Source organism: Equus quagga, chromosome 13 (genome assembly GCF_021613505.1).
Source record: "Equus quagga isolate Etosha38 chromosome 13, UCLA_HA_Equagga_1.0, whole genome shotgun sequence".
Lineage (NCBI taxonomy): Eukaryota > Metazoa > Chordata > Mammalia > Perissodactyla > Equidae > Equus > Equus quagga.
The window spans coordinates 39,305,692-39,320,363 of NC_060279.1; the positions used below are offsets into that span (position 1 = coordinate 39,305,692).

General features: G+C 39.9%; 1 protein-coding gene across 1 annotated transcript in view; it reads left to right on the top strand.

The window, feature by feature from the left end:
- NUP210L (nucleoporin 210 like) overlaps positions 1 to 14,672 on the top strand; it is a 91,984-nt gene that overhangs the window by 76,269 nt on the left and 1,043 nt on the right. Inside the window, exons 31-38 of the mRNA XM_046681945.1 lie at positions 615 to 790; positions 1,291 to 1,508; positions 3,025 to 3,161; positions 6,646 to 6,772; positions 8,796 to 8,945; positions 10,448 to 10,698; positions 11,167 to 11,371; positions 14,472 to 14,576. Of these exons, the coding sequence (XP_046537901.1) occupies positions 615 to 790; positions 1,291 to 1,508; positions 3,025 to 3,161; positions 6,646 to 6,772; positions 8,796 to 8,945; positions 10,448 to 10,698; positions 11,167 to 11,371; positions 14,472 to 14,576 (1,369 nt within the window). The remainder of the gene's footprint in view (positions 1 to 614; positions 791 to 1,290; positions 1,509 to 3,024; positions 3,162 to 6,645; positions 6,773 to 8,795; positions 8,946 to 10,447; positions 10,699 to 11,166; positions 11,372 to 14,471; positions 14,577 to 14,672) is intronic.

Sequence of the window (14,672 nt, forward strand, 5' to 3'; positions counted from 1 at the left end):
AACTGGACTTCTCTTACTGTATCATAGCTTATCTCTTGCAGTGTGAAAACACAATCTATAATATTTTTGATAAATGATCAATTATTTAATAATAAATATTAGGGCTGGCCCCGTGGCTGAGTGGTAAAGTTCACAGGCCCCCCTTCAGCGGCCCAGGGTTTCACCAGTTCAGATCCTGGGCATGGACATGGCACCACTCATCAAGCCATGCTGAGGTGGCGTCCCACATAGCTCAACCAGAAGGGCCTACAACTATGTACTGGGGGGCTTTGGAGAGAATAAAGAAAGAATTAAAAAAATAAAAGATAAGCTAATAACAAAATAAAAGATAAATAATAATAAATATTAAACACTCTGTACAAAATAGATGAATTGCAGTCCTTTCCTCAAAAAGCTCCAGCTTCTCTTAACATTCCCACAGCTTCAGTAATTAAAAAGCCATTTCCTGTACTGTCACATTTCTTTTTCACTCTGAATTAAGTCATCTCAAAACAAGAGCTGTTTCCTACAAAAGAGGAACATCATTTTTATCATTGATTATAAATCTCAGAATATGGCCACAGCTCTTCTCCAACACATCCTTTACTGTACCAGTGGGTTTTTGTCTCGCACAGGTAGCACCAGTGACATACCTGCGAATGAGCAGCCAACCCAAGCTATACACAGCCCAAGGAAAGACCCTATCAGCCTTTCCCTTGGGCATGTCTCTCACCTTCATTGTTCAGTTTTATAATAGCATCGGAGAGAAATTCCACACACACAATACCCAGCTTTATCTGGCTCTGAACAGGTATGGAAGTCAAAGGAATGGTGCTGATACTGTGGTAGGTATCTTGCAGATTAGACTCGTATTATATAGCAGCTCCAGTAAATTCCTCTCGCGTTCTGCACTTGGCATCCATCTTTCTTTCATTGAGATGGGGAAAAGACCAGAATGGTATTAGTTGTTCAATGAAAAAGAATTTCAGGATGTTTTGAATCTGTCAAGTCCTAGTTCACAGAAAGCTCCCACAGGGAGCTAATTGGAGCATTACTATCAAAATAACATGCTGGAAAAACAATCTTTTTCATTAAAAAAAAAAAAAAGCCTTACTGGGCACTATATATAAGAAGGTAAATAGATCTGATTCCTGGCTCCTAGTTGCTTACTCTCCATTGTAGAATTCCTTCTGAACTTTTGAGCTGTGGAATATAAATGTTGTGATAGGGTCAGCCCCCAGAACTGTTTTCTAACTATTGTCTCTTTTCAGAGATTTCTACCTTTCATGTAGACCTTTCATGTACTTTCAGAGATGACCTGCTGCTTATTGGACCAGGGAAAAGGAACTATACTTACATGGCCCAGGCTGTGAACAGAGGGGTGACACTTGTGGGGCTCTGGGACTGGAGACATCCAGGCATGGCAGATTATATTCCTGTTGCTGTAGAGCATGCCATTGAGCCAGACACCAAGCTTACCTTTGTCGGAGATGTCATCTGCTTCAGTACTCACCTTCTCAACCAGAACGGTCTGGCTACCTTCCCTTTCTCAAACTCACAACTGACAGGATTAGAAAGCAACTCATCCCTTAGAGGATTTTTTCCAAATAATCTAAAACCTTTCTCTAAGAAAGAAAACACTTGTGTGTGTTTTAATATTTTTCACATAATTCTCAGTTAATGCCCATTTCTCTCAACAGCCAGCCAATTAGAAGTAAGCCAGTAATATTTATCAAGTGCCTATTGAATGCATAGCTGTATGTAGTCTATATGTAGACAGCGTAGTGTATCATGCCTTCTCCCCCATTCCCAGCTTCTGAAGGAAGGTAACTGCTAAATTGAAGGGCAGTAAAGGATGAGATAAAAGGAAGGAAAGCACAATACAACCTTAGTTCTAAGAACCAATTGTGTGTACACTGTTTGCTAGGCACATTTGAAGGCCTAACTCCTACATATATTATCACTGTAATAAGGTTTGGCCTTGTACTGGGTAAACTCTACTGGTCAGCAGAGCATTTCTGTTCTAAGATGTACTATTGAGTTAAAGAAAATCAGTCTTTGGTTAGGAAATGAGTGTTAGTTCTTTGGGCTTATAGACAGCATATACCAAGGTGGTATGCACTGACTGGTTGTATATATCCAAATAATCCATCCAAGTAAGACTGGCTGGGGTAGTATGTGGCTTTGGCTTTGCATTCTCTTCTGGGACTGTGGATACCTGTGTTGGGTAAAGTGATGTAGTGTTGGCCCTGACCTGAGCATTAACTGTATATTTTGGACTTGAGACAAAGGGAGCTCTATTAAGCCTAGGTCAAATCCTCCAATCCTGTGATTTGCAAAGAACTACTACTAATGTGTAATCCAGGGCCAGTGAGCTAACTCTGCTTTAAGGTTGACAATCAGAGTTACAATCCCATGATTGTTAATCTCTTGTCAATGAAGCAGAGGCTTTTTTAACTCTCTTTTGCTAGGTTTTGTCAGGATTGTCCCTGTCTTCCATTCTGGAATTTTTGGGGCATCCCATATCTACACCACTTTGGATGAGGAAACAAAAGGGCCACATGCCAGGATCAGTAACCTAACCTAACCTTTGGCATTCCTCTGCCACCTTGAGACTTAAGCCAAAGTAAACAAATCCTCTCTCCCGCCAGTTGTCACTTTCTTGCAGTCTTCCTGCTGGTATCAATCAGTAGCTCAAAGCAGATTCATCCTTAGCAGTGTCTAAACAAAGTTTAATCAGAGTTATCCCTGTGTATAAAAAGAGTTTTTCTTTTTCCTATGGAGGAATAGTTACATTCTTCAACTAAGTAACTCCTTTTATGATTCTGAAGGTCAGTAGTTCTTATTTTATTTTGCTGGCATGATATATGAAGGGGAGCCTGACATTCAGAAAAAACAAAGTTATCCTCAGAGCTGGGTGTTCCTCCTGGGAAGAGATATCTCTATACTTGAATGGGCTACTGATTTGGTTTCTGAGTAGGGTCAGAGTGATCATCAATTTATATCAAAGGTAGAAGCCAAGTGCTTTCTCTTATCTTTCCCTAGGTGAACCTGGGATATGGATGATTTCTGCTGACAATATTTTACAAACAGACATTGTCACTGGGGTTGGAGTGGCCAGGAGTCCAGGAATAACAACAATCTTTCATGACATCCCAGGAGTGGTGAAAACATATCGAGAGGTAAACCTAATGATACCAGGGTTGAAGAAACTAGGGTGACTATTTCCATATATGGGAATATGCATATAGAAAAGACATCCTAGGAAAAGAAATATACTCATGTATCAGATATAAAACCAGTCAACAAACTTTACTGAAACATAAAGGTAAACAGTGATTAGGATTCTTGATCAGAAGTATGACTAGTCTGATTTATATTCTAAAATATCACTGTGGCTACAGGTTGGTACTAGACGTAGGGGCAAGGGTAGAAGCTGAGAGGCCAGTTGGGAGGCTATTATTGCAATAACTCAGGTGAGATATGATGGTGGACCAGGGTGGTAACAGAAGAGGTGGTGAGAAGTTGATCAGATTCTTAATATGTTTTATAGGTAGAGCCAATAGAATTTCCTGACAGATTATATGTAGCATATGAGAGAATAAAGAATGACTTAACCTTATTTTTTTTTTTTTTTCGCTTGAGGAAGATTAGCCCTGAGCTAACATCTGTACTAATTTCCTCTATTTTATATGTGGGTCACCACCACAGCATGGCTGAGTGGTGTAGGTCCATGCCCAGGATCTGAACCCATGAACCCAGGCCACCAAAACAGAGCATGCCAAACTCAACCACTGTGCCATGGGGCCGGCCCCTTAGGTTTTTGATTAAATAATTAAAAGGACAGAGTTGCCATCAACTGAAATGGGGAAGACTGTAGATGGAACAGTTCTGAAGAGAGCAGTCAGTTTTGGACATGTAAAATTGGGTGTCTATTAGATGTCAAATGGATATGTTGAAGTAGCTGGATATAAACGTCTGGGAGTCCATGGCATAGAGATGATATTTAAAGCCATTAGATCACCAAGAGAATGAGTATAAATAGAGGAAAGATCCAAGGACTAAGCTCTGGGGGCACTTCAATATTAAAAGCTCTGAGAGAAGAAGAACCAAGAAGAGAGACTTGTAAGAAACAACCAGTGAAGTGGGAGTAAGACCCATAGATTCTGGTGTCCTGGAAGCCAAGTGAAGAAAGTATTTCAAGGATGGAGGGGTGATCAACCACGTCAAATGCTACTGATAGGTCAAGTAAGCTGAAAACTGAGCTGATGGTTTTTGCAATATGGAGACCCGTGACTTGTTGAGTAGCTTCAGTGGAATGATGGGAGTGAAAGTTTGATTGGAGAATTGGAAAGGAGGCCTTGAAGACAGTAGATATTAGATAGCTCTTCAAGTAGTTGGAGTCGAGTTTGTTTTGTTGATTATGTTTTTTAAATGGGAGAAATAATGACTTAGGAATGACTCACTAGAGAAGGGAAATTTGATGTAGGAGTAGGGAGAATGGCTGGAGTGATATTCTTGAGGAGGTGAGATGGGTGAGTAAGTGAAGAGGGTGGCTTTATGAAGCCTTTTCTATTTCCCCCTTAAACACATGAAGTGTCTCCTTCCTCTGTACCCAAAGAACTTGTTTGTTCCTCTTTCCATTCCTCAAATGTAACAGCTATCATTTTTTGAGCATCTACTATGGAATTGTCACTTTGCATCTATTTTTTTTTAATTTTGATTTTACATCCAGTACAATTAACATTTTTAATCTTTACAACCCTGCAAAGTAAAGTGTTATCCCAATTTTATAGATGAGTAAATTGCCTAATAAATGCTCACATGATATCTGGTACCTTCTTTTAAGGAGCTCACATCTAGTGGTGACATAATTACATATAGATGGCATAAATAACTACAACATAATTGATCAGTGCTTTACTAGTGATATGTCAGAAATGCTCTTAGAATACAGATGAAAGTCACTAATTCTGCCTAGACATTAAGGCTAAATTTTCCAGAGGTGACATTTAAACTGAGTCTTGAGGATTAGGAATTTGTCTGGCAGAAAAAGGGAAGAAGGCTTTTTAGACTAAAGGCACAGATGAGCAAAGGCAAATGAAAGTATACGTTGTGTTTGAAGACTACTAAGTAAATTAGGGTGACTTCAGCAAGTTTATAAGGGTAGAGAGGGAAAAATTGGATAACATCCAAAGAGAATGTGTATCATGAGCAGATAAGAGGGTTGAGGACAGAGGTAGCATGAGAAGACACCAGAAAAGAGATAGGGAAGGGTCTAGGTCTAGAAAAGCAAGGAGAAACGGCATCACAAAAGGCAAGGGAGGGAACGGGCTATGGTGTCAGAAGCTACAGAGCTCAAAAGGTCACTTATATTCCAGTTTGTGTATCCTGTACAATCTTCATTTAATTATTTACTAACTAGCAGACACTCACTAAGCCCTGTTATGTGTCAGCGATTGAGTTAGGCTCTGGAAATACAAAGATGAAGAAGACAAAACTCCTCTCCTCACTGAGCTCTTAACGTTAACAAACTTGGTTTTAAGTGTCCTTGAATATTTGAAAAAACACATTATGGTAGTGCTGAGGAGACTGGACAGTATATTGCATTTAAATTGAAGATATTAGCGGGGAAAGGAGTCATCATTATCATCATCTCTCATTGTAATCATTAAGCACTTATAAGCACTTATTAGTTTATAAGCTGAAGAACTTATAAACTAATAGGAGGGGCTGGCCGAGTGCTTAAGTTCACACGCTCTGCTTCAGCAGCCCAGGGTTTCACTGGCTCAAATCCTGGGTGCGGACATGGCACTATTCATCAAGCCATGCTGAGGTGGCATCCCACATGGCATAACCAGAGGTACTCACAACTAGAATATACAACTATGTACTGGGGGACTTTGGGGAGAAGAAGGAAAAAAAAAGATGTTAGCAACATTTGTTACCTCAGGGGCCAATCTTTAAAAAAAATTTGTAAAAAGAAACTAATAGGAGAGATTTTAACAAGTAAAAAATACCTACGGGGCCAGCCCAGTGGTGCAGTGGTTAAGTTCGTGTGCTCCGCTTCGGCAGCCCGGGGTTCAAGGATTTGGATCTCAGGTGTGGACCTACACACCACTCATCAAGCCATGCTGTGGTGGCGTCCCACAAACAAAATAGAGGAAGATTGGCACAGATGTTAGCTCAGAGACAATCTTCAGATTGGCAATAGATGTTAGCTCAGGGCCAATCTTCCTCAACAAAAAAACAAGAACAAAAAAAAACACCCTACAATATAAGGCAGAACATTACAAGTATACTGAGAGAAGCAAAGTACTTTGAAGTTTCAGAAAAGGTTGAGATTATATGCAACTAAACAGAGAGAGAGAAAACTTTCTAAAGAAAGTTGCAATTGTCTTCAAAGGCATTTTAATATGGAGTCATACAAGTGGAAGGTATGTCAGAAGGAAAAATAGACAAAGACCTCCTTTTAGGAAAAAGTGTTATTTTCTTCTCAAAAGTGAACAGATTTTGTGGTTCTCAAATATGTGATCACTAGAAGGGCAATTTGCACTTGTGTGAAATAGGTGCTTTTGGTTAAATAATTTATGAGGGGTGGAGAGGGAGAGAATTAAATTCTTAGGGAACTTATGTATCTAAGATTTTCCTTTGGTTTGCTGACAGGTGGTGGTCAATGCATCATCCAGATTAACATTCAGTTATGACCTCAAGACCTACCTCACCAATACCCCCAATTCAACTGTGTTCAAGCTCTTCATCACCACTGGCAGAAATGGTGTCAATCTTAAAGGTTAGGAATCTCATTATAGGTCTAGGTGATTTTCCTCATCTTTCCCATCTTCCCTCAATTCACTTATCCCGTTGGATTAGCAATCCAAGTTTCCTTTCACTTCAAAATTGACTCCACCCTAACAAATAAATCATTGAGAGCTATGAAACCTCAGAAATTATGACTGGATTAAGGTTTTGAAATAGGCTCAACCTCGTCACTATTTTCTTTCTAGTTATAACCCTGCCTGAAAACAGGAAGTGGCCTAGACCAGGGATTTCCAAACATGGCTAACTTTCAAGGTTGCCCAAGGAAATTTTTAGAAAATAGATTCTTAGGCTCCATCCAGAGATTTAATAAGTTTGAGATAGGGCCTACGATTCAATTCTTTTAAAGGTTCCCCATAGTTGAGAATTGTTAGACTAGGTGACATCTGAAATGTTACTTGCTCAGCAAATTTGCCTTGTGTATTCTTGTTTCTCTTTTTGTTCTGTATTGGGCTATGATTTGCTGTCCAAAAAAAGGGGAAGAAAGAAAACTAAAACACAAGAAGCTCCTAATAGATTCCAGATGCTATGTTAGGAATTTTTATGTATTTTAACTCATTTAAAAATCTCATCATGTAGTTATTATTATTTAAAAGATGGGAATACCGAGTCTACGAGCAAGTAACTTGTACAAGGTAACAAGTTACAAGTTAGTGGCAGAAGTGGTAGACATGTCCCTCTCCAAAGTCCATGTACATTCTTTTATTCCCTTTTTTTCCCTAAAGAAAGAATAAACTTGAGATCTTTTTTTTTCAGTCAAGAGAACACTCAAAACCAAGCAGAGAAATCCAGAATATAATTACTATCTATAAAATTTAAGACAATTTTAACTCTGTCCTTTTGTCCTTTAGTTTTTAAGCACTTAACATATTTTCTTTTCATATTAGATACTTAATCTTACAAATACAATCTAAGTGTATATAAATAGGAATATTTTAATCTTTAAATTTTCCAGGTTCTTTTACAAAGCACTAAATGTTTCTTCATAACATATTCACTCACTGTTGTCTACCTTATGATTTTACAGACAGACTGCAATTTTTTCCCCGCAGAATTTTTCCTAAACCCCAACTTACTATGAAATCTCATGAAACAGTTCCTTTGACATTGCTGATAGTCTCCAAAAGATGAGAATGGTCACTGGACTGTTGGTAATTGAGAAAGAGCTTCAGCAAACTGAGACCATTAAGAAACTGTACAGGGGAAAATCTTAACAGGACACTAATTCCTATTTAATCTAGAATGCTATCCATTGCAGCTGACCCAACCATGGCGCCAGTTCATTTCTTGCTGGCTATGTGGCTCCTGTTTAAGGCACCACTTGTAAGGAAATTCTAGAGATCTTTGACTTGAATCATACTGCAATTGATTATGGAAAACAAACCTTCCAAGACTTAAAAGCTACCTCACAACTGTAATGCTTTGATTTCTAATAGATGCCCAATTTCCCTGTCATCTGTCTTATTCCCACTGATGAATTCCAAAAACCTTTGAAAGAGGAAACCACCTACGATATTAATAATGGAAGTCCCACTATACTCATTCACAAACTAGCAGAGGCAGGGTCTTACACTATTCTTTCACCTTGACTATAGCAGGAGCCAACAGAGCTAGCAAGTAGACAGCTGTAGCAAGCCAAGCAGAACTGATCCTGTTTCTTGGTTTTTTTAGATACCAATCTGCCTGTATATAATGGTGCCCCCTTTCACAAATTCTTTTTTTTTTTTTTTAAGATTTTATTTTTTTCCCTTTTTCTCCCCAAAGCCCCCTGGTACATAGTTGTATATTCTTCGTTGTGGGTCCTTCTAGTTGTGGCATGTGGGATGCTGCCTCAGCGTGGTTTGATGAGCAGTGCCATGTCCGCACCCAGGATTCGAACCAACAAAACACTGGGCCGCCTGCAGCGGAGCGTGCGAACTTAAGCACTCGGCCACGAGGCCAGCCCCTCACTAATTCCTGTTAGTGACAAAGCTATTTACCTCTTTTCTGCTTATCAGGATCCTGCACCCCAAGTCAGGCCTTGGCCATTACAAGAATACTGCTTCCAGAGACCCTCATGCTGTGCCATGTACAGTTCAGTAATACTTTGCTAGACATTCCAGCAAGTAAAGTCTTTCATGTTCATTCAGATTTCAGCATGGAGAAAGGTAGGTTCCACCAGGTGCATCTAGATTCCCCCTTATTTTCACATTTGTACAACTGTCACTTTCTTATTGGACTTTCCAGTTTCATCTGCTATATCACTATGGAATCGTTCTCAATCCACATTTTCATTCAGTCCATTCAACAAACTTTTAACACGTCTCTATAACACCTTGTGCTTTTCTATTATAATTTACTATTTCCTTCATTAATCCCTGTTATCTCTGTGAGGGCTTGGATTATGTCTCATTCATCTTTTATCCCCAAGAAGTAGCACAGTGTTTGAATGTTTGTTGTTGAACTTAAGGATATTCCAAGCAGAAGAATAGCATTAATAAGTGGAACGTGGAAATACGTACAATGTTGGGATAACTTTATATAAATCAACCGATCTAAACTGAGACGATTCATGTCAAACGTAACTAGGATAGAGCTATATCATGGGAGAGCTTCCGCTCAACTGCCAAGCAGTTTCAGTGTTATGGGTAAAGAGCAACCACTGAAGGAAGCTTCATTTAGCAAACTGTTGAGCACCAAATAGAATGCCTGGTACCAAGACAGGCACTGGAGGTACAAAGAGAAGTAAGACAAGGCTTTTAACTCTGGTACTGCACAGGGTGATTAGTTATAGAATAAAGATATGCATGTGACACTAGAATGACAGAAAGAAAAGAGTATCTACATCAAACCTGAGGGTTAAAGTAAGGTTTTAGAGAGGAAATGACCTTTAGAAGGAAGACTAGGAATGAGGTAGATATGAAGAGAACAGGACATTCCAGGCAATATAGAGCCCTGGAGAAGTTTTCAAAAACAAGATGAAAGCAGTTTCAAGGTATCTAGTGGCAGTATACAGAATGGGTAAGAAAGAAGACTGGGAGGCATGGAGACTCATAAATGGAGCCATTGCAATAAGCCAAGCATGAACTGATGAGGGTCTAGACGAGGATAACAGAGATACTAAGAGAGGAGGCAGACGTCAGAGGCATTTCAAAGGCTGAGTCAGCAAGCCTCGGAGAATGACCGGATATAGGAATGAAGGAAAGGATGTCAAAAGACAGCTGATGTGCCTTCTGTGTGGGTAACTAGAAAAACAATACTGTTGACAGAAGTAAGGCCATCACGATGTGGTTTGATAGAGAAGTGATTACACCATGTTCAAAGCTTGCCGTTCTTTCACAAACCCTTTTCTGATCTCAGCAACTCTACCTCGTTCTATATCCACTAAGTTCCATTTTCACTATATTATTTAATACTCCCTGACATGTTGATTTACCAATAATGGTATTCTTAAGCAACAAGTTCACTTGTGGGTTTCCTGGGATTGTTTTCTTTTTCTTTGGTATCCTCCCCTATTGGGGATACAAGACTGCTAATACTGAATACTCAAAACTGAGTTCACATTTTCTTTTGAATTTGCATGTTAAATTTGCATTTCCTTCCTATCCTAATTCAGTTAGCTCAGTAGAGCCTTTGAACCTTCCTGGTTGGTTTTTTCTCTTTTTTTCAGGGCTTTATGTCTGCCTAATCAAGGTTCGACCCCAGTCAGAGGAGCTGCTCCAGGCCCTCAGCATGGCTGACACCTCAGTCTATGGGTGGGCCACACTAGTCAGTGAACGCAGCAAGAATGGAATGCAAAGAATCCTCATTCCTTTCATCCCAGCCTTTTACATCAACCAGTCAGAATTGGTTTTTAGACACAAACAAGACATCGTGGAGATAAGAGTACTGGCAGTGGATACAGTTCTTGAGAAGCTAGAGGTATGTTAAGGACTGAACCAAAACAGAACAAATCAGGGTTTCGAAAAAGAGATTTTTCATTCCCAGTCCAAGGGTAAAGGAAAGTTACTGAATGCCTCAATAAAATTCACCATAGGAAATTCTTAAACAGAATGAAGAAAATCTGTCCCCTTTACAACGCCGGGGGGCTCCCAGAGTCCAAAATCTAGGTCAGGAGCTTGTCAATCTGGAAGATACCACCAGTGCTATCTTAAAACAATCTTCAGAATTCTAGTTTAAAGCTTTTTTGAAGCCTATTTTATTCTCACACATCATTTGCTTCCCTTATCCTTCAAAACACCTAAGTATGAAAAAGTAAATGACATTGTCAGACAGCTAGCTAGAACTAGAAATCCACGTGTCTTGCTGTATATGTTTAAAATTGGAATGTATTGATACAAAACTGATTTTTTGTCTTTCAAACAAGTGCCATTTTATCTTTTCTCCAAGGTCTTCCCCAGCTCTCCAGTTCTAGTGGTCTCTGGCCATAGGCACTCTTCCCTCATGCCTGGCCTGGCCATCTACCCTGTAAGAGTAGTCAACTTCACTTCCCTCCAGCAGATGGCATCACCTGTTTTCATCAATATTTCCTGTGTGCTCACCAGTCAAAGTGAGGCTGTGCTAGTGAGAGCTGTGAAGGATAAGTCTGGTGCAGGTGAGCATGGGAGGCTCCTATTTTTAATCTAGAGGAGGAAAGAAGACAGAATGTATCACCCACAATTTAGTTAATGGGAAACATTCAGCCACTTGACCAAGATTACTCAAACTGGCATGGATCTTTATATTCCAAGCCTACTCAAAATAGAACCTTCTGGTAGCTTTTTTATCATTAGATGGATGCTACACTTAACTTACATATTTAAGAATATGTCAGTTTTGGGGCTGGCCCCGTGGCCGAGTGGTTAAGTTCGCGCGCTCCGCTGCAGGCGGCCCAGTGTTTCGTCGGTTCGAATCCTGGGCGCGGACATGGCACTGCTCGTCAGACCACGCTGAGGCAGCGTCCCACATGCCACAACTAGAGGAACCCACAACGAAGAATACACAACTATGTACCGGGGGGCTTTGGGGAGAAAAAGGAAAAAATAAAATCTTTAAAAAAAAAAAAAAAAAAAAAAAGAATATGTCAGTTTTGGGGCTGGCCCGGTGGTACAGCAGTTAAGTGCGCACATTCCGCTTTGGCAGCCCAGGGTTCGCCAGCCCGGATGCTGGGTGCGGACATGACACCGCTTGGCAAGCCATGCTGTGGTAGCCATCCCACATATAAAGTAGAGGAAGATGGGCATGAATGTTGGCTCAGGGCCAGTCTTCCTCAGCGAGGAGAGGAGGATTGGTGGCAGATGTTAGCTAAGGGCTAATCTTCCTCAAAAGAAAAAATTTTTTTAAATAATGTCAGTTTAACATAAGTTTGTCAGCTTCATAAGTGTACTACTTATTTTCTTCTAAAGTATTTAGCATGTCTTTTTGCATCAGGCAATGGGCAAATGGTGATAACCCTAGAATCAAGACTTAGCTTTCCAAAACCCTGATTCCAGCCATTACTGTTTAGAAATGATGCCAGGTTCGGGTTGGATGGGAACAAAGTTATGGAAACAGGTGCTAGGAAAGCCAGAGAACCATCCCGCTTATATTTGTCACTTACATTTGCTCATCCCTCAATGGAGACAGTCTTTATCTTAATTATTAGGAATTAGACTGAACCCTAGTACATGTCCTAATGGGAGAAAGGTTTTTATTTTTATGTGCAATTGATATGTACTGGTCAATAAATATCTTAAACACATTTATATGCATTTTATTTTAATTCTCATAACTCTAAGGAGGTAGAGGTTTTTCCCTTTTAAAGAGTTGAGGAAATTGAGATGTTCAAGGTTCCATCACTAGAAAGTGTGCAACTCCCATCTGTATTCTTCCTACTAGAGCAGTTGTTTTTTTTTTTTTAAGATTTTATTTTTTTCCTTTTTCTCCCCAAAGCCCCCCAGTACATAGTTGTATATTCTTCGTTGTGGGTCCTTCTAGTTGTGGCATGTGGGACGCTGCCTCAGCGTGGTTTGATGAGCAATGCCATGACCACGCCCAGGATTCGAATTAACGAAACACTGGGCTGCCTGCAGCGGAACATGCGAACTTAACCACTCAGCCACAGGGCCAGTCCCTAGAGCAGTTTTTAAATCTAGGGTCATGGATCTCCACAAGGGTCCATGGATTGAATTCAAGGTGTCTATGACCTTGACTGGTAAAAAAAATTGAATCTTATTTTCAATTAACCTCTAACTGAAGGTTAGCGTTTGATTATGAATATAGGCAACAAACTATAGTAGTATCAGCAGTATGTGTGACTTTGTCACCAATGGAATCCAAGTGTTTTCATATTCCAGTTGTCACATCTCAAAACATTTCACTTCAAAATTACAGTAGTTGTCAGCCCTAAAGCTATATACTTTTCTGTCACTAAAGCACACATACTACTGTATCAAAACTAGGCCTTTTAACATTTTGCTAACTGTATAACTATATCACAAATTAGGTTTTCTCTATTTTGATATAATTGGTTTCCTTTATTCCTACATATTTTATTTTTTGCATTTAATGACATTCTGAGATGGGAGCCATAGACTTCACCAGACTGCCCAAGTTGCCCACAGCAAAAAAAATGGTTAGAACCCCTGCAACTTCTTGGAGATAAGAGGGACCAGTGGGAACAGTACTACCACAGTGGGTGGGAGTGGTTAGATACAAATACCCAACCCAACCTTCAGCTCATTGACCTAGGCAGAAGTGCACCTACTGGTTTATGCCAGGCATGGTACCTACCGCAGAAATCAGATTAAAGACAGGGCCCAAGTGGAGAGAAAGGAATTAATTCAAGGTAGCCAGAACAAAGGGGTGCTAGAAAAGTGGGTAATGTGCCTCCTAAGTTTTATTTGGACTTTCAACAGTGGGACTCGAAGAGGGATTAGTATTAATCTTTTTAGTGTATGCACCTCAAGCAACCTTATTCTTCAGTGAAACAGTCTGTAAACAGTGTGAAGTTGTGAAAGAGCACAGTGAAGAGGTAAGACCAGTTAGGAGTCCAGAGGTATAGGGCCTATACTAGGGATGCAGAATAGGAACTAGTTAGGAGGGCCTGGTGACAATTTATAGGAGAAGGCCTGGAAGTTCAGGCAGTTTGGCAGGGCAGGGAGAGTTCATTTTTTAAGCATTGAAGAATTTGAAATAACCAAAGGCAGATGCCAAATATGCTTCAAAGACACAAGTCTAAAGTTTTATTGAGGACAAAGTTATATACAAATCAGAATGCTCCCAAGAAATGACATCCTGAGTAAAAAAGGACAAGAGGTGCCTGGATTTAAGTCATTGGTAATCCAAAGAAATATTTCAGGTTAGAGGTGTTAGAATTAAAAGTTCAATCACCATAGACTGTCACAAATTTGGTGAAGGGAAGCATGTCAAAGTACACAGGAAAGGTTAACAGGCATTTTAAAGTGGCAGAGGATTTAAATACCCTTTTGTAAGCTAGGACAAAGAAATAAAACGTTCAAGAATTGAAGGAGTTTATTTTGGAGATAAGAAAAAACAAGAGAGAGGTGGAGGAGCCAAATACAGTTCAACTTTTACTCTAGCAAAATGCAAAACAATTTCCTAGAGGGCTGGGTTTTGAGTGCTGCTAGATACTTACGACCACCCCCAAGTTTTTAAATGCAGCATCTGCCCTGGATGTATAACTATTATCTTGTTTTGTTCTGGCCAATGCATAGCTCCATGTGAAGAGTCAGGTGTCATCCAGAAGTTTATGGGTTCTTACCAGGTCCTCCTCTTTACCCTCTTTGCGGTGGTGGCATCAACAGCTTTCATCTTTCTAGGTAAGGAGTCCTTACATTCAGCACCGTGGACTTTTGACTTGGAAACTGCCTTCATTTTATTTCACAAACTAAATGAGGATGAAAATTAGCTGTTTA